This window comes from Nanorana parkeri, unplaced genomic scaffold (assembly GCF_000935625.1).
Source record: "Nanorana parkeri isolate BGI_ZX_2015 unplaced genomic scaffold, ASM93562v1 scaffold2691, whole genome shotgun sequence".
In the NCBI taxonomy this organism is placed as follows: domain Eukaryota; kingdom Metazoa; phylum Chordata; class Amphibia; order Anura; family Dicroglossidae; genus Nanorana; species Nanorana parkeri.
This window is the reverse complement of record NW_017308959.1, coordinates 31,651-52,461: the sequence shown is the minus strand read 5'-3', so window position 1 is coordinate 52,461 and position 20,811 is coordinate 31,651. Positions and strand designations below refer to the sequence as shown.

At 41.5% G+C, this 20,811-nt stretch overlaps 1 protein-coding gene across 1 annotated transcript in view; it reads right to left on the bottom strand.

Moving 5' to 3' along the window:
• The window catches only part of DSTYK (dual serine/threonine and tyrosine protein kinase), a gene marked incomplete at its 3' end in the record, with an annotated part of 86,847 nt that overhangs the window by 63,780 nt on the left and 2,256 nt on the right, over positions 1-20,811 (bottom strand). Inside the window, exon 4 of the mRNA XM_018574038.1 lies at positions 19,263-19,651. Coding sequence (XP_018429540.1) covers positions 19,263-19,651 — 389 coding nt within the window. The remainder of the gene's footprint in view (positions 1-19,262; positions 19,652-20,811) is intronic.

Below are 20,811 nucleotides of genomic sequence, written 5' to 3'. Positions count from 1 at the left end.
GGGGGGTCTCTGGTGGGGATTGCAGGGACTCAGGTGGGCAGTGCAAGATCTATGGTGGGATGTGCAGGGTCTATGGTGGTCTCAGCCTGACACCCTGCAGAGCCCACCAGAGAACCTTTACAGCCCATCTGAGACCCCGGCTTCCCTGCAACACTAAGGCCTCATTCACACTGCTTAGAGTTGGCGCATACACATCCGTGCTGGTGCGGGTGTCTGTGCTCGGATGCAGATAGGATCCATCCGGTCTGTGTATTAGTATGGACATCCGCACAAATGTGCAGTTCAGTTGAGCGTACTGCCGCGTCCTCCCATAGAGAAGAACAAATCACATGCAGCAGCCTGTCCTTCCAGGGAATGGCCCGATACGTCCGTGCACGTCCCACGGATCTGTACGGGCCGACTCTAAGCAGTGTGAATGAGGCCTAATAGCGCAATCTGTCAGAAGCTGTATCCAGCGACTTGACAGGTTATGCAAAATGTCTTGAACAGGAAGTAGTGGAACAAATTTAGATTGGGGGGTGCCGAGTTTAGTCTTGCCTAGGGCAGCACGAAACCTAAATACACCGCTGCTCCTCGGCTGCTCTATAGCGGCAGATGAGGAGAGAACTGACACGGCGATCGCTGCTGCTGAAGGAGTAGAATCAGTGCAGCACTGTAGCTGTCCTCACTCCGGTGTTCTATCGAAAGCTCACTGCACAGAGCTCCAGTCTTTCTGAGCACCAGAGGTAGTTAGAGATCTCAATGAGTTGGAGCTTTTGATAGAACACCGGCTCCTGCAGCTTCCTCCGCCCACCTCAGCTGCCATAGGCTGGGAGGAAGACTGCAGAGCTGCTACTGGCTGGACACCTGGGACATGGAGGATACATTGCTTTTTTCTGCATTACACTGCTGGTCTCTGTACTCGGCATTACACCACTGGCCTCTGCACTGTTACTGATCTCTGTGTCACACCACTGACCTGGCGGAATTAAGGCCGGGGCACGGTAGGGGTTAGGTGGGGCAACTGGTGGCGAGTAACTCTTAAGGCCTAGCTAGTAGCTCAGGACTTGAAATTTTGAGCCCTGCTATTAATATGGTGGGTTAGTGTTGCAAGTACATAGAATTAGGTTGATCTACCAATGTCCTTTATCAGTGAAACTATGTGTGGAGAACTACTGTGTCTTGGTGCCAATCACTTCACTTTCAAACTATTTGGAGAAAGAATGTTAATTGCCTTGGTTTAGATTTTTTTAAAGTTGCAAATCTTAATCTGACAGAGGCCGACATGGAATGGACATCCCTACTAGATTTATAGTTTGGTCCAAGGCTTAGATCAGAGGTTATCTTTCAACAAGATCTTTAGAAAATAGTAGAATTTAATTAAACTACCCAAACTTTTATACAGTTCAATAGTGCCCCCTTTTGGTGATGGCGAGGAAGAGGTACATAATAAAATTATGTAATCAGTCATTAATCATGTGCAAGACCAAACCACGCCCACATTCTCTGGGGGATAAACGTTTGAAGCAGGAGATTGAGGGGATCCAACGGAAAAAATGCAGTAAGGAAATACATACTAAAGGATATTAGGTCGGAAGCTGATGACGGCTGACCAAGGGAACTGAACTAAGGAGAACCTGACCATCCCTTGTTTCTGAATTGTGACACAGCTGACATCTCTCAAACAACTAATTTTGAAATTTCTGGTAAAGTATAAATGTATATCTTTCTGTAGGCAATTGACTAGCCATATCTATATCTGAATAGACCATTTAGTTCTCGTAGAATCTAGATTGAACTGAGATAATTTTTAAACTGCAGTATAAATTATATCTTTCAATCTTGGGAGATAAATACATAACTCTGTATAATCTCCAGGAACTTTATTTCAGCTTCTAGTCAATGGTCTAGTTCTGATGTATACTTAAAAATATTTAGTGGAAATTTGTCTTTACCTTGAATATAGTCTTGGCTTATAGCCAACATTGTGCATGATGTGACAACATTTTGCCCATGTGCTGTTAAAAAGTTGAGCTTGTGAACATCTGTCTGCTGGGAGAAGTCACGTGCCAATTCTGAACATTTTGTTTCCTTATTCAGTGAGCTACTAATAAGCTACTCATCACATTTAAAAAGTTCTTGTATTGGTTACATTGATATTTTGGAATAATATCCTGTGGTTATATTTTACACATTACCTGTGTTATCAAAATTATTGAAATTTCTGATCCATATTCTTTGTTTGTCACCAATTATATTTTTAATATTATTCTACACTAAATTTTCAATTAAATATATATATTTTTGCACGAAATTCTATTCATCTTGTCTTCAAGTTAGCGCAAATAAACAAACTTGAGTTAATTTTGATTTGTGGAAATAAGTTGGAATCTCCTTCATTATAGATCCTCGCAAAATCCGAATCAAAAATGAAACGAAACAAATATTTTGATGATGCACAGGTCTACAGTGTAATGCCAGTCACAGCGTCTGCTGGACTCCGACGTCATATTCCCGCAATAGTACAAATTTGACAGTAATCACAGAGCCAGATGTTTGTTTAGTTAAATACACTGTTTTTTTCATTCTGTATGTCCAGAGTAGGCACAATACCTTGGATGTATGGGATGCCAGCCGAATTGAGAACTGAAGGAGCAACATCATTCTCCTGTGGATAACCGATGCTCGTGGTGGAGAACCGTTAGGCAGCGATGGGGGAGTGGTCTGCCGCTGTCCAGGTAGCCAAGCCAGCCCAAAGCCACTCTGTGTGTGTGTTTTCCCTACGTTATGTTAAAAAACATTTCTTACCCATATTTTTGGTAAAATACAAAAGACAGGCTCACGTCAGGTAAATAGACAACAAACATGTCAAGCTTTAGAATTGTGCTCTCGCGCAAAAATCACAAAAAAACGACCACACCAAAAATTGGCCATAGGCAATGCTTTAAACGCTTTTACTGCTCATCATTTTGGTGTCATCAGTGATTAATGGCCCTAAAATTTTTGCTCACACTCAAGACAGTCACAGTGATATGTAACCGGTGCTGCAAAGTAGGCGCACCCAACGCATGTTTGCACGTGTATGTGGCGGGTGGGGGACATAAAAGTTTAAAAAGTTTTTTTTTTATGCTTAACTCTTTTTAATTTTATTTTTTACACTTAAACTTAATTGCCATCACATAGGGCAGCTGTTCTCAATCTGTGGGTCGCAACCCACTGTTGAGGGGGGTCACAGCATCCACTTCTGCTGCGCTAGGTGAGAGGCTCCTCAAAGCGCAGCAGTGTCAGTCAGCGGGAGTGCCGCTATACACACTGCCTGAGCGCTGCAGCGACATCTAGTGGCCGGGGAGTGTGTACAGCAGGGCTTTTCTATTCACAGCCTCTGCTGTCCTCCTGCCTCCCATACAATGTTAGGTCTGCAGGAGGCAGGCGTCTAAGCAGTGCTGGGGCTGAGAAGGCTGCATGGAGACAGAGCAGGCAAGCAGGTAGAAGGGGCTGGGGAGGGCTTGTATTCTTGCGAGTGTGCTTTTTTTTTTTAGTCCCAATTAGTCCGGCTAGAATTTCTCAAGCCCTATATCTCTATCTCACTTTCACATTTACTGTACTTATTTTAAAGAGGTTAAACACTTGCATCACTCACAACATCCCAAAAGGAGGCACACGTTTTTACTGTAAATGGAGGGAAGGGTGGGGATAACCTGAGAGGAAGAGCTGGGACAGATGAGTCAGACTCAAAACTTTAAATTCAAAAGAGGAAGCCACAGCTAAACTAAAAGCACTTCACAACAAAAAATGCATGAAGCATAGAGTCAGTATAACAGCTACCATTAACATAGGCAAACACAAGAAATTCAGCAATGAACATTTAAAGGGAATGCTTTATAGGTTTTTTTTGCCTTCCTCTGGATCAACAGTGGGTAATTGGGGGCATAGCGTTCTGTTTAGGCTTTTTTTTTCTTTCATATCTCTATAGGTTAAATGCAATGGACATGTGTCTTTTTTCAACCTGACTAACTATATAACTATGTAATGCACATTTTTGTTAAGCAATCATTTAGAAAATTTACTTCTGGGGGTAAGGTGGTAGAGGAATTAGTAGTGATTCCTCTATGATTGGTCTGAGGTTGCTAGTGGTGTATCCCAAAGTTCAGAGTTGGGACGATTTGGTACCTTTTCTATGCTTGAAGATGACATTTGCCATGTAGTGGAATAACATCCCTACAAGAGATCTGACTTACAAGCTGACCTGGATGTACTCTGAGGGTTAGTTCACACTAGATGCAGTTATGATGCAGTCTATTCCGTTTGTCGGCTGCATCAAAATTGCGTCAAAATGCTTTCCAACGGGATTTCTGGTGCTATGTTCACACCAGTGCAGTCCGTTCCGATGCAGGGCCCATTTACACCAATTTCCAAAACAGCAGCTGCTGGAATGCACAGCAAATCACTCACAAAACTTCCCCCTGCGTTCTAGGGTGGGAGGGGGCATGGCGGTGCATTTAAGTCAATGGCACCGCAGCCACGAGCCCCCACCCCACTGCGATCGTACATGTGGCATTCCGATCCACTGCAAACGCAAAAAATGCTGCAAGCCCATTATAAGCTTAAACAGAAATATTTGTTTCAAACGTGTGGTAAAATGCATACGTACGCATTTCTGGTGTGAACCAGCCCTTAATTGGGCAACATACATGGAAAATATGGTTTAAGGTTTGTTAAATTTAAAGTTATGCACTTTAAAAATATGAATGAATCATACATTGGGGAAGTACAACTGTACTAAAGAAGTGTCTGGGGTTTCTAGTAAAATCGAACACTTAAAGTGGACTTTAATTCAAAAAGGAAAGATTTACTAGGTTATAGCGAACATTTAGAAATATTAATTGTGCACAAGCAGTACCCACAAAATGTTCTTTTGTCTTGAATTATTCCAGAAAAATAACAGTACACTTTCTGGTACAGTCCTATGCAAATGTTTTAGGCACTCGTAAGAACAAAAAGCTGCAAGGGGAGGATTAAAAAAAAAAAAACAATTGGTTTAACAACCTACAAAAGTGCATAAACCGAAAAAAATACAATTCTAAAATCAAACTGCTATTGTTATGGACATCTGGTTGCTTACCATGGGGAGTTCTGGTTCCTCCCTAATGGTTTAAGTATGCCACTGTCTTAGTTTTGTCAGACTGAATCCAGATCAGAGAACCTTCCAACTGGATGCAGGGTAGGCATAAAATTGCCCGAAGCTCCAGGATGTTGATTGGGAGACCAGATTTCTTTAACGTCCAAATTCCCAGCACCGAAAGAGTCAAGGGATCGTTGCCCAAAAGGCTGGCATGTGTCGTGAAAATCATCCAGAAGACAGAAAGGAAGGACTTCTGCCACTAAAGCAGAATTCCTAAGCTGCCAAGCCAGGTTCAACCTGGTCCTCAGTGCCAGACACACTGGTCTCTGCAGGGACTGTACTGATTTGCCCCATGATGACAGAATGTTGTGTTGTAGGGGTCTAGAATGAAAAACTGTGGAAAAAAATGGGACTGCCTGAAAGGAAGCTTCCATTAGCCCCAGGTCAAAGACTCCTGGACTGAAGAGTGAGTCTGAGAGGTTCTCTTGAGGAAGAAAAAAAAAAAAAGTCTGGATTGAGCCGTGTTTAGAACTAGACCTATCTGTTTAAACAGCCCCGATGCTGGCGACGTACACTTTACGTCGTCAGTCACGAAGGGGTTAAGTGAGGAGTCAGTTCCAGTACCAATTTCTAAAGGTTCAGGATCCAACCCCAACTTTTGCAAGGTCCAGACAGATAGTCATGGCTACATTGTCCAGTGTTGGGAGAGACCAGGCCAGATTTGATCAGGTAATTCCATTTTCCGATATTACTTGGGAAAGTGAACATACCCTTTAATGCACATTGTGTGTGTGCGTTGAGTGCTGCCGCCATTCCATTGTGGTAGCCAGGCAGCAGAACTCTCCTACACGTGCGTTTATTTGCATGTAGATGTCGGGGGCAGCGGGGTTGGTTTTACATTTTTTAAATTTTAGTTTTTACATATTTGATTTTTTAAACTTTTTCTATAACTTTTAATTTTTTTTATCACCCAGGAAGGGTACGATTAGAAGTCTATGGGATCCGGAACCCATGCTGCAGGGACGACACGGACGGGACAGCCGTGACACCTCACCAGCAATGTCGGGGACTTCCGAAGAATCGCATCAAGGTACTGAAATAACTTTACACACTTTGGCACAATCTTTACCTACAAAAGGGATCTCCAACTATGACAAATGAAGGGCTCAATAAAAACAGATTTGACTACAATCAAAACTGAATTATCCCAGGTGTTAAAGAGTGGAGGAGACGGAAGAACGTTTAGATCAACATGAGAATGCAATTAAAGGAGAACTATGGGGTTAGGGCTTTTCACCATAGTTCTCCTTAGGGTAACAGGAGGACACAAACTAGTGTCCTCCCGTCACCCTAAGCTCAGTATACCGCGAGCTACGGCTCGCTCACTTCCCGATCTACTGAGCCGACCTGTGACAGTGTCATTGTCACAGGTCAGCTAGAACTATGAGGTGAGTGAAAAGCACTCACCTCTGTTCTCCTTTAAGGAGTTACAAGAACAGAGTAAAACTACCGAAACATCCATTAGAATGGCACGATAAGATAGAAGATCAAGAAAATAGAAATAGACCGGGAACCAGTGGCGTCGCTACAGGGGAGCAATTGCCCCCCCTAGGTTCCTCCTTGCCCCCGAGTGTGCCCCCCCGCCTAACAGTGGCGGATCGGGGTGACGTCACCCTGCTGCTTCAGTCCGACTCTGCTTCTTGTGTGATGCGGCCAGCCCAGTCAGAACGGCGGAGGGAGAGACCATTTCCTCAGGGGGGGAGGGAGTGCTGGAAATTGCCCAGTTCCCCCTCCCCCGAGAAAATAGTCTATCCCTCCGCCGCTCTGACTGGGCTGGCCGCATCGCAGAAGCAGCAGGGTGCACAGGTCCCACGACGTCACTTGTATCCGCCCGTAGGCGGCTCCACGGCATGTAGCCGCGGAATTCGAAGTGACGTCCCTCTGGTCAGCTACTGAGGCACACCGCTCTCCATCCTGAAAGAAAAAAAGAAAAATCTACTTACCTCACCACTCTCCATCCTGAGTTCCAGGTTGACAGCCTGCAATCTTCCTGACTCCTGCCCTTTGGAGCTACACACCATCCCTTGTCTGGAATGACAGAAGTCTGCTTACTGCAAGTATACCTTTTGAGTTGTCAAAGTTAACCCTTCACTGACATTGCTGGGATTGCTATTATTTGTAAATGGTTCAAGTACTGTTGCTATTGGAGTTTCATTTAACCACTTGATGTCGGCAGTACTAAACCCCCTTCCTGTCCCGGCCATTTTTGAGTATTCAGCGCTGCGGTACTTTGATTGACGTTTATTCCGTCATGCAACGCTGTACTGAAATACATTTTATACCATTTTTTGGGGATAGATAGAGCTTTCTTATGGTGGTATTTATATTGATTTTTATTAAGGAAAAATTACTCCCCCCCCTATATATTGTTCCTAGAGTCGCCACTGCCGGGAACTAGGGGATAAAATTAAGGATACTTTTAATGCGCTGTTAAAGCAACAGCCACTGGCGGAGATGATTTTTGATAGAGTGCACAGAGCCCCGCGTCCCAGGATAATGGGAGGAGAGAGTTCAAGGGATGTCATTGTGCAATTTCATTACTATGCGGATAAGGCTCAAATCATGGAATGTTTGAAAAATGCAGTACAGCTGGAAACAAATGGCGCTAAAATACTGACATTTCTGGACTTGGCGCCTGAGACTCTAGCACGCAGGAGGGCCCTCAAACCATTGGTGCAACTATTGCAGGACCAACATATTCATACAATTATTATCTATTAGAATATGGGGAGGGGGGGGTTACTACCTCTCCCTTTTTTCCTCTCTCCCCCTCCCTGTAGGAATATATAGTGGGAATATCATGAGAATATGAAACTGTGTCTTTTAGACTAAATGGACCTTATTTCTTCTGTTTTTTAAATCAAGTTGTTATTTATATGAGTAAGTAATTATATATGGATAAATAGACCTGGGGGCGAAGGAGTAAAACGGTTGAGGAAGAAGAGCTATGAGGAGGATGGGGAGATGCTCACCAGATCACAATCCGTGTAGGCTCCATACCCATATTAGGCGAAGGGTACACAAGGGATATAGTCTTGTAAGTGGGACCCTTATTTGCCAATTTAGTGGAGGGAAAATGTTGGTTTTGAATGGGAGGTGGTGATTGTATGAGATGTAACATGGTTGGTTGTATGTTTTTTGGGGGGGTTACAAGGGACTTAGGCTCTGGAAGGGACCAAGGGGATATGCCCAAGAGATACATATGGCAACAATTAATGTAATGACGTACAATGTTAGGGGGTTAAACTCGACATAAGAGATATCAGATTTTGTCTGAAATAAAGATATGGGGCAGATGTGATTTTTTTTTTGGTACAAGAAAACACACTTTTCTTCTACATCATCGTCCTATATATGTACTAGAGATTACTCACAATGGTATTATAGTCAGGGCTTGAAAAATCCACTCGTCTGCGACGAGAGGACGGTGGAGCCCGACGAGCAGCTTCCCAGTCAGCCGTTGTAATTAATTACACGGCCGGCCGGGAGCTTTATATTCAAGCGATCGGGCGTCTCTAGAGACGCTTGATCGTTTGTATTAGCAGCCGTCACTGCCGTTGCCGGTCCCGAGGTCTGCTGTGCCCGATGTGGCTGGGACGGCACGGCTCTGTGACAGGAGATCAAAGGGAGTTCAGTAGTATACAAACTCCCTTTGATCTCCTCTCAGTCCCCGAATGCAGGAAGCCGATGAAGCAGATACACGCAGATATGCGTCGGGTGCGCCTACGTGCGAAAACGACGATTGCGCCTATTGTGCCGCACATGTTACATAACGCCGCAAATGTCGGAGTGAGAGCAATCATTTTAGAGCCATTAATCACTGGCAACACTAAACTGATGAGCAGTAAAAGCGTTTTAATCGTCGCCTATGGGCGTTTTTTTCGATTTTGCTGGTGCACGCAATTTTAAGACTTGACATGTTTGGTGTCTATTTACCCAACGTGACCCCGACTTTTATGTTTTACCAAAAATATGGGTAAGAATAAATGTTTTATAACATAACGTAGGGAAACTTTGGGTGTTTTTTTTTTTACATTTATGGTACATTTTTCATTATATAGTTAAAAAAAATAACACCCCACAGTAGTGATTATATACCTCCAAAAGAAAGCTCTATCTGTCCCCAAAAAATGTTAACAAATTGCAAGGCTATAGTCCGGTCATGCTGACTGGTGACATTTTTGACTGACTTGTGAGACACCATCACATTTTTCAAGCCCTGATTATAGTCTATCTAATAATAACCGCTCCAAGGGAGTGGCTATAGGCTTTAGAAGAAACTTATTAGTACAAGTACATTCCCGCTTGACAGATACAGAGGGAAGATATCTGTTCCTTCACGTAACCATCAATGGAATGGAATATACGCTGGCGTATGTATATGGCCCAAATAGGCTGCAGGTTCCTTTCTTTTTGAGGGTGATTAAAAGGCTAGGGGATTTCCGGAGGGGTATATTGGTAATGGCGGGGGATTTTAATTAGGGTGGCACAGATACCAAGTACAGTACTCGGTACAAGTACCGATACATTTGAGCTCCAAGACTACACTAGAGAAAAATTCAAAAATTAGGAGGCAGCTGTCATTTGTAAGGAGCACACGGAGCTCCTGGGATTTGTACATTTCTGTTTTAATGTACGATTTTGTTTTTATAAATATAAATAAAGGGATGCACAGATACCAGTTTTGCGAGTACGAGTACTGATACTTGCCGAGTACTGATACATTTTTGTTTATTGTCATGTGTCGGTTTTTCTAAAACAATACAGACTAAAGATTTCAGGACGGTGGTGGAGTGCCAGAGCCAGGTCCCAGCTGCAACCCCTGCAACCCTGGTAGTTCTCACGAAAATGCCAAGTATCTACACCGGTACTCGAAAGTATCTGTGCATCCCTAATTTTAATCTATGTCTGGATCCAATATTAGATACTTCCACTGGTACGTAACCCCGGCTCTTATCTTGCTCATTTGAGAAGAGTATTGCGTAAATATCAACTTGTTGATATTTGGAGAATACTTCATCCAACAGAACGTGACTATTCGTATTTTACTCAGTTGTATAATTCTTATTCCAGATTGGACTGGATATTTATAGATAATGTGGCAATTGAGTCTGTACTGTCCATAAATATTCTCCCCATAACGCTTTCGCACCATGCCCCAGTTGCTATGGCCATTGAACACAAATGTATCGGGGGGGAAAGCACTATAATTGGAGGCTGAACGACTCCTTGCTACATGATCCGTGTATTGTGCAAGAATTAGAAAGTACTTTAAAACATTATTTCCAAGAAAACATAACGGAAGTAATGTTACAGGCAACTTTGGGAGGCTCATAAGGCTGTTCTTAGAGGCAAGTTAGTGGCACTGGGGGCCACTCGTAAGAGGGAGAGGACCCGGAACATACAATCTCTATTAGAAGAGATCCAACAGTTGGAAGCCACCCATAAAGCCACAGTAGATCTAAAAATCTCTAAGGAATGAATCATGAAGAGGGAGCAATTAAAAGTATTACTGGAGGCAGACACTAAGTATGCATTTAACATAATGACAACACTATGAGATGGGGAATAAACGAAGTACATTTTTTTGCCAAAGCATTAAAGAATAAACAATCTAAAACGTATATAGCCAAAATAAATATGAAACAGGTACCATGGTACACTCTACAACTGATATAGCGGAGACATTCCATGATTTCTATCAAAGACTTTATCAGGTAGGGGACTCCACTGAGCAGGGTACTGGGGTAGCAGGATTAGATAAGATAGGAAGAATCACTACATATTTGGAGCAGGCAAAGCTTACAATAATACCAGAGGAAATATTAAATGCAATGGAGAGGGATATTACCCCAGCGGAATTTAAGCAGGCGGTGCAGACAACTCCAACAGGTAAAAGCCCTGGACCTGATGGATTCACCTTATTATATTTTAAAAATGGTATCAGGACATTTTATCCAAACATTTGTACATAGGAAAAAATACTCCAATGCGCCAGGAGGCGTTACTGGCACATATAACAATAATAGAAAAGCTGGGAAGCAGGGAAATGTTGTTATTATGGGTGACTTCAATAATCCAGACATTGATTGGTCAAATGGAACCTCTCTTGTTCTATAAAGGCTGTCCGTTTTCTAAACCTGTTGTGGGACAATTTCATGGATCAGATGGTTGATGTACCAACCAGGAAGAATGCTATACTAGATTTATTAATCTCTAATAATGCAGACCTAGTTGAGGACATATCACTTAGAGATACATTAGGTAATAGTGATCACAAAAAAGGTAAATATTTTTAATATTGGGTACAGAAAAGAGAAGTGTGTTGGTCTGACAAGAATGATAAATTTCAGAAAGGCAAACATCGATAAGCTGCGTTATCTGGTGTATGACAACAAATTATTTCTAACACGGAACACTGACGAGAAGTGGGATTTGTTTTAGGAATACATTACATAATGCTATTACAAAGTTCATACCATCGGGTAACAAAAATTAAAGATCAAGAACTAAGCCTGCATGGCTAAATAAAAAACGGTAAAATACCACATCAAAAGACAAAAAGCTGGCATTTAAGAAATATAAGATGGAAGGGACTGCAGTGGCATTCCAGAGCTACAAGGAATTTAATAAGAGATGTAAGCATTAAATCTGGGCAGCTAAAATAGATTACAAGAAGCATATTGCCAGTCAGAAAAAAGAGCCCCCAAAAATTCTTCCAATATATAAAACAGGAAAAAAAAAAAAGAAAAGTCTAAGAAAAAAAAGAGCAGGTCCGCCCAATAAAAGATGAAAAACAGGAGATTAAAAAATCACAAACGACAGAGAAGACTGAGGTATTAAATTCATTTTTCTCCTCCGCATACACTCAGGAATAAAAGACAAAAGTTTAATGGAGATAAGGTTAGTAGCTCAGCACGTAAAATACCGCAGTGGTTGACAGTAACCGGGGTTCAACACAGACTGGAAAAACTTAATGAAAATAAATAGTTAGGACCCGATAACCTGCACCCCAGTGTACTTAAAGAGCTCGGCCAGGTTATAGCCAGACCATTATTGCACATTTTCAAGAACTCAAATTATTGGAAGGGCACCAAGTGACTGGCGTAAAGCTACGCTAGTGTCAATATTTTAAAAAGGTTCAAAATGCCTACTGGGTAACTACAGACTAGTCAGTCTAACATCAATAGTATGCTAACTGTTTGAGGGAATGATAAAGGACTATTTAGTGGATTTCGTTCGTGGCAATGGTATTATAAGTGATAATCAGCATGGATTTAGGAAGGACTGTTCTCGTCAGACCAACCTACTAACATTCTATGAAGACGTGAGTAGGGATCTGGATAGATGAAAACCATTGAATGTGGTATACCTGGATTTTGCAAAAGCTTTTGACACGGTACCACATAAACGCTTAATACACAAGCTTAAATTGATGGGCATAGATGAAATGGTATGTACATTAGCTGGAGAACTGGCTACAGGAACGTGCCCAGAGAGTATTGATAAATGACTCTTTCACATTGGTTTAAGGTTGAGAGTGGTGTGCCCCAGGGTTCTGTGCTAGGCCCAATACTATTTAACCTGTTTATTAACGATATTGGGGAGGGCATCAATAGCCATGTTGCTGTGTTTGCAGATGATACTAAAATTGTGAGGGTAATAGATACAGGATTAGACATTATAACATTACAGGAGGACCTGGATAAAATAGGGGAGTGGGCAACCACATGGCAGATGAGGTTTAATGTAAAAAAATGTAAAGTAATACACATTAATGGGTACTCCACTAGGGAACTCTGAAATGGCAAAAAGATTTTGGGGTCAAAATTGACCGCAGATTGAACAGCATGCAATGCCAGGCGGCTGAGCCAAAGGGAGCAGAGTACTTTCTTGTATTAAAAAGGGAATGTATTAGAGACAAAGTGATCATTTTGCCACCTTATAGATCACTGGTTCAGCCTCATCTTGAATATGCTGTTCAGTTTTGGTCACCAGTCCACAGAAAATATGTCCTTGAGCTGGAGAAGGTCCAAAGAAGAGCAACTAAACTAATTAGGAGCTGGAGGATCAAAGCTATGAGACAAGGTTGCTAAATTTAAAACTTGTTCACGCTGGAAGACAATTAAGAGGGGACATGATTTTGTTGCACAAAATGTTAAGTGGTGATGGCAACATCGGCACTAAACGTTTTACTGTAAACTCTGTAACAAGGACTAGAGGCCACCACCTAAAATTGGTGGAGAAAAGATTTATCCACAAAGTGCGTAGGGGATTCTTTTCAGTTCGAGCAGTTGCATTTTGGAACTCTGCCACAAGCAGTGGTATCTGCAAAGAATATGGATTCATTCAAAAATTAATTAGCTACCATCCTAAGCGACCCTAACATACAGGGGTACAGGTACACTTAAATACTAGATCACACAGGGACTCTTATGCACAACAAACACACACACACACACACACACCTTGAAGGACCTGCGTCTTTTTTTTCCAACCTCAAAAACTATGTAACTATGCATGATAACTATTGCGAGGGGTTTAGTTCTACTTTAAAAAGCAGTCATTATACTATAACAGAAGAGCATCACTATGCCATAAAATTAGCGGTTTACAAATATTTTCCAAGCAACGCTTACAAAACATTAGAAGCACAGAATACACGTAGAAATGATTTACAATGTGTAACTTTCAGTCACCATATAACTCTGTTATACAAAGATGAAAACTAAAGCTAGAAATAGTCTTTTTTTTAATGTTCCGATGGCTGTACAAATATCAGGAAAGAGACAAAAATAGCTTCAAGGCAGGATTTTATGGGAACAAAATGTAGTCCCATGAGAACAAAGTGCCTTCTGTCCAGATCTAAGTAAGAGTTTAAATGTTGGTGGGACAAAAATGTACCAACGATATTACAGGCATGGAAGAAAAACTGCAAGCACAGCATGGTGGATGGACATGGACAACGTTCGGCAGCATTAATAAGAGGTGTTAGACGTTAAAGTCTACAAATAAATATTTTTTTCTCTTTAAGCCAAAGCTCTTTTCTACAGGTGATATATCTTTTTAGAAACCAAAGATATATATTTTTTCCCTCACATGTGCAAGGTTATTCTTTTTGAAATACTCAAGTGAGGCTGTGGCAGTGGCATAGGAACCTATAGAAGTAAATCCGACAGCTTTAAAACCACCCAGATCATTTCTGCATTCCAGTTCAGAGCCTGGGGATGGAATTCATAACAAGCATAACCCTGAAATTGCTTATGTGGCTACTTATCTTAAAGCAGAACTCCAGCAAAGAAAGTAAAAGAATCAGTGATAAATGTATCTCTCTATCACTCTGCTTTCTCTTCCTGTCAGCATGCCTCTAAATCAGCATATGAACATATTGTGTTATTCATTCTAAAAAGGAACTCCAATGCACCTTCCAAGTGTGTCTGCAATGAAATGCACCGCAACGCATGGTGACTACTGGGCATTGCACTGCTGAAAATCCTGCATGCATAAGTTTTGGTTCATTGTGGTGAATTCGGCAATCAATTTAAATAAATGGGCTGTCTCAATGCAACATGAATTAAACTCACCAGTGGACCGAGCAGGTGTGAATGGGCTATAGGAGCCATATAGGAGCTCCTAGTCTCTCAAGGGAATACAGCAAGAATGTTTGGATCCAGCTGTGACATTCTCAGGCAAAAGTCCTCACAGTTAGCTTATAGCATCTGACAAGCGACCAAATTATCAGATCGTCAGGCATAATTGTGTAGTGTGTGTGACCTGACAGAGATCAATGCAATAGCAAACAATAGCAAATAGGAATTACAGCAAAGGAACGGAAACTCAGGTACATCAGACTTTTGGCCAGACACAAACTGTACTTTGAATTGAATCCATTTTTTTGCCTGTTAATATGACAAGCAACAGGAGTTTTCTTGCACTGCAGTACCACATTTGCACCTGCAGATGAAAAAAAAGGCATGCAGCGCAGAACAAGCACGAAAAGAGACAACAGAATGGAAGCAAGCCACATAAATTAATGCCTTGCAGCAGTACCCAAGAAGTGGAATTGACAGTTCCTCACAAATGTTAATTAGCTAAATTGCTAATTAAGACTTTTTAATGTTAAAAAGTCTAAATTTCACCCATTGATTTGATTTTCAACTGCTGCGTTGCTAGTGTTTGTAAAAGACCCCCAAACCATATATTTTCTGAAAGCACAGGCCCAGCAGAATAAAAAGATGGTGCTACTAAATTTGTAGGCCCTGCGAAAATTGTGCAAATGTTTCTCAAATTAACATTAAACCGATAAAAATACATAATTGAAATGATAAAGCACACTAAAATCAGTATCGGATAAAACTGTATTGAGTTAATAAATAACAAATATTTAGAAATTTTAAATTGCGCCTTTTTAAGGAACATAAAACTGTAAAGAAGTGACTTATGTTAAAAATAGTTTTTGCTCTGTGTTGCCGTTTGTGTTGTGATACAATGATACAGGCATATATTTAATTGTAACACAGGGTATAACAACGCACGGCAATGCGTCACAAAGCTTTGCCATGCGCTGCCACAGCTAAATGTTTAGTTTTTTTTTAAATCTCATGCACTGCGTGCATTCTAACAACGCATGGCAGCGCATGTGCATGGTGTGTGGGGGGAGGGTTTTTGTTGTTGTTACAAAATGTATTTATTTTTTATATATATATATATACACACACACACACTGTTGGGGGGCTACAGTGAAATATCTGGGGTCTAAAACAGACCGATGACATTTCCCTTTTGAAAACAGAAAAAGAAACTAAGGACACATAGTCCTCCATTTCTTTTTCTGCACTAAATGATGCACTGTGATGCGTTCTAGCAACACACTGCAGCGAATGTGCATGGCGTACACATGTTATGTGTGTGGGGAGAGGAGGGGTTGTGTGTTTTTTTATTAGTTAATTTTTTTTTTTACAAATGTATTTTTGAATATTTTTTATTTATTAATTTTTTACTGTTGGGGATCTTTGGAGAAATATTAGGGGTCTAAACGGACCCCTGAGATGCCTTTTGAAATAGCAAAATAAATTGAGGACACAGAGACCTCAAATTTCTTTTTCTGCAGCCTCAGCACTCAATCACTGGGAAGCACTCAGTACAGAGGCTTCCCATTCATTCAGAAACTACTGATGCTACTCCGCATTCATAAATTCATGAACAGGAAGTGATGTAAATCACATCCTGTTCCTTCATAACTGGGGACACATAGTACTATGTGTCCCCAGTTATTTACAAACACCGGAGTGATCAGACGATCACTCCGGTGTTTGCGCTGCACAAGAGGATTGTCAATATCAATAATTTAATGAGGACCATCTGGGGGACAGTTCTGGTATAAGTTCATGGTCCCTTTAACAGAACTGTAAATGCCAGCGCCATAAGGCATACTGCCCTGGCCAGCTGGGAACAATTTTGTTCCGCCGTATGCCTTACGGCGGTGGCAGTGATAGGGTCAAAGCCACAAAGGTGTGAAATGAGCCTTAGTATGGACATGTTAGAGACCTAGGACAGAACCATTTAGCAACTAATGCTAATGTCAATAATTCTCTTGCTACACCTCAAGGTCAATAATGTCTACCTTATAAAGAAGGTGAACACTTGACTTATGTAGGTTCAGCATCAAATGTAGCCTGGTCGGCAATTTTTAACAATCGAAAAAATAATTTGTTGGTGTACACTGCTGTCCAAAGTTACCACTATTCTATAATGTACTCAGAGTGCAGTTATTTCTGTAAACAAAAAGTAAATTATGGAAATACCAAGTCTGGTGCAAAGGCTATAGTTGATTTACAGAAAAGACACTAGTAATACCCACTGTTCACCACACACTAGTAATACCCACTGTTCACCACACAACAGATAAGTATAATGGTTGCTGCTCTATGCCCTAAAACAAAAGGATAGACAGCCAAAACTGGTCCTTCTTACTTTACCACTAATGTTATCAATAGTAGCATGACAGCAGGCCTACTGCTAAATACGGTTTGGTTAACATAATGCTTTTTGTATCAGGACAAGTAGATTATCATGAGGGACAAGTAGATTCAGCCCCCGATTTAGTCCTCGGACACGTAGTTTTTTCCAAAATTTCCACACCCGAGGCCCCCTAGAATGTATTTATTACTGAGGCAACTACATACACTATTAGTGCCGAAAAGAATTGGGACACCTGCCTTTACACACACATGAACTTTAATGGCATCTCAGTCTTAGTCCGAAGGGTTCAATATTGGGTTGGCCCACCCTTTGCAGCTATGACAGCTTCAACTCTTCTGGGAAGGCTGTCCACAAGGTTTATGAGCGTGTCTATGGGAATGTTTGACTATTCTTCCAGAAGCGCATTTGTGAGGTCAGGTACTGATGTTGGACGAGAAGGCCTGGCTCACAGTCTCCACTCTAATTCATCCCAAAGGTGTTCTATCGGGTTGAGGTCAGGACTCTGTGCAGGCCTGTCAAGTTCCTCCACCCTAAACTCGCTCATCAATGTCTTGTTTTGGGCACTAGTGCACAGTCATGTTGGAACAGGAAGGGGGCATCCCCAAACTGTTCCCACAAAGTTGGGAGCATGAAATTGTCCAAAATGTCTTGGTATGCTGATGCCTTAAGAGTTCCCTTCACTGGAACTAAGGGACCAAGTCCAACCCCTGAAAAACAAGATACAAATAGAACTATCCAGAATATCAACCCAGGTACTCCGAGACCTCACCCCAATGAAATCGCACAAAAATCACAACCTAGGTTGTAGTGGGGTTTTAGAGAGGCGTCAGAGGATAATCAATTTGTATAAATTTATTACAATTCATTAAAAGCATTAATTAACAATTGTAGATGTAGAGAGACACACGAGAGGACTGACAAAATAAACATATATGATACAACACTCTGAGACTGCAAAGATATCAGGACTCCAGACTGTCTTATTTTGCATCTGTGGCTCCGCTGTATGAATAATTCTAGGAAGGGCTGGATACGTATCCTGTTGTCCTGGAAATAGGTCTCTGGACGATCCCGGAGTCTGGGATTCTTGCTGGGAACAAAACTCCCTGAGGAAGCTGACAAGCGAAACGCGTTGGCTGAATTGGAGCAGTAAATTACTGCACATGAATTATGTAACCAATTGAGATTTGAATATATGATGAATCACCATATGTAATCATGAAATGTGAGAATTGGGCAAGAATTAGGGTTTGACAATCATGCTTATTAAGTACAATTTTTAATTTTGTTAATTAATGCTTTTAATGAATTGTAATACATTTATACAAATTGATTATCCTCTGACGACTCTTTATAACTACACTACAGCCTAGGTTGTGATTTTTGTGCCCTGAAAAACAACCCCACACAATAATTCCCCCTCCACCAAACTTTACACTTGGCACAATCCAGTCAGGCAAGTACTGTTCTCCTGGCAACCGCCAAACCCAGACACGTCCATCGGATTGCCAGACAGAGAAGTGTGATTCGTCACTCCAGAAAACACATCTCAACAGTCCAGTGGTGGCGTGCTTTACACCAGGGCATCCGACGCTTTGCATTGCACTTGGTGATGCAAGGCTTGGATGCAGCTGCTCGGCCATGGAAACGCATTCCATGAAGCTCTCTATGCACTGTTGTGCCAATCTGAAGGACACACGAAGTTTGGAGGTCTGTAGCTATCGACTCTGCAGACAGTTGGCAACTTTTGCGCACTGTGCGCTTCAGCATGTGCTGACCCAGCTCTGTCAATTTACGTGGCCTACCACTTTGTGACTAAGTTGCTGTTCCCAGTTGCTTCCACTTTGTTATAATACCACTAACAGTTGACCGTGGAATATTTAGTAGCAAGGAAATTTCACAGAATGCCTGAATCCAATAGATTTGGAGGGGTGTCCCAATACTTTTGGCAATTTAGTGTACATTGCAGCATGTTGCATCCAAAACACATTGTTAAAAAAACACAACTTCTAGAAATGAACAAATTACAGTATTATTTATGGTTATTCCATGGAGATTCACTACAAATATATATTACACAATATTCCATAACATATCACCAAACAAAAAGAATAAGTACCTGTAGCAGTTGGTAGGGTAATGTGACTTCTAGCTCAGCCATTCTGTGTGCAGGGTCTTCTTCATTCTCTGGTATATCCAAATCCTCTTCTGGAATGGTATCCCATTTACCTTTATGAGCTACCAGTTGATGAACTAGTTCATATTGCTCTGGCAGTGCCAAACTCACCAAAGTCTGTTTTCCATGTCGGAAACGAATGCGCCTTCGCTTACAGGTCTCTGGGTCACAAGTTACTCCAACTGGTAGAACAGGATCACCCAAAAGCGCATTAACTACCTTACTTCGGGCACTGCAGTTATGCCCCAGAACAAAGATACAGGGCCTGCAGCGCACAGTCAGCTTCAAATATTCTTCCTCTTGTCTCTGAAAAGTGATGCTTTGCAGCTGGCCTGACAATAAAAAAAAAAGGCTAAACTTAATGGATTAGTTTCCTTCCCTAAAAAGCAGATTTAAAACTTTAATATTTCCAATATTAGAAATGTAGTGTTGCCTCAGTACCTTTAAAAACAGCAATTTTAGTAAAACCTTGTTAAATATTTCCCCTTAAAATACAATTATAAAATAGTACCAAATGGAAACCAATGGAACATATAAAATGGGGAAAAAGAATAAAATAAAAGTTAAAATATCAGGAGCTATTTATATCAATGGTGTAACTTCAGCCAAATGCCCACATAAAAAATCAATATACAACATTTGAACCATTTTACCCATCAGTAATTAATTACTTTTGGACCCACTTATTGGTGAGCAGCAGAAGCCAGCAGTGCGACACCATTTCTAGTGCAACTCTGCAGCCTCCACCATGACCTGCCTACTTGTACAACAATGAATAAGCATCACAATCTTGAGTTCCTTCCCGTGCTCTCTTCTTGTATACTCTAAAAAAAAACTCCATATCTAGTTCTCACTGACCAAAAGTATTCATACCACTGATAACAGCACCAAATTGTTTACCAGTGCATAACCTACCAGTAAGCAGGTTTTCTGCCATGCGATAGATAGTTCATGGTCTCTATTACACTAAACAGAATTAGGGGCTTAAAAAAAGTCACTTTACCCAACTTTCTGGTGGCCAGTTTGTTTAAACACCACCTGTTCACTGTTTGCTGCAGTCCGCTGCATGTTTTCCACACACCCGGAATGGTGCAACACCTTCCCCTTTTCTGCACGCTGTGGTTTTTCTGGCAGGAGGAACAACTATGTATGGTTTGAAAAGCATACAATGTACAATGGGGGGTACAGGGGGAGGAAGAAGAGAGAAGAAGAAGGAGGAAGAAGAGAGAAGAAGAAGAAGGAGGAAGAAGAGAGAAGAAGAAGAAGGAGGAAGAAGAGAGAAGAAGAAGAAGGAGGAAGAAGAAGGAGGAAGAAGAGACAAGAAGGAGGAGGAAGAAGAGAGAAGGAGGAGGAAGAAGAGAGAAGAAGGAGGAAGAAGAGAGAAGAAGGAGGAAGAAGAGAGAAGGAGGAGGAAGAAGGAGGAAGAAGGAGGAAGAAGGAGGAAGAAGGAGGAAGAAGGAGGAGGAAGAAGGAGGAGGAAGAAGAAGGAGGA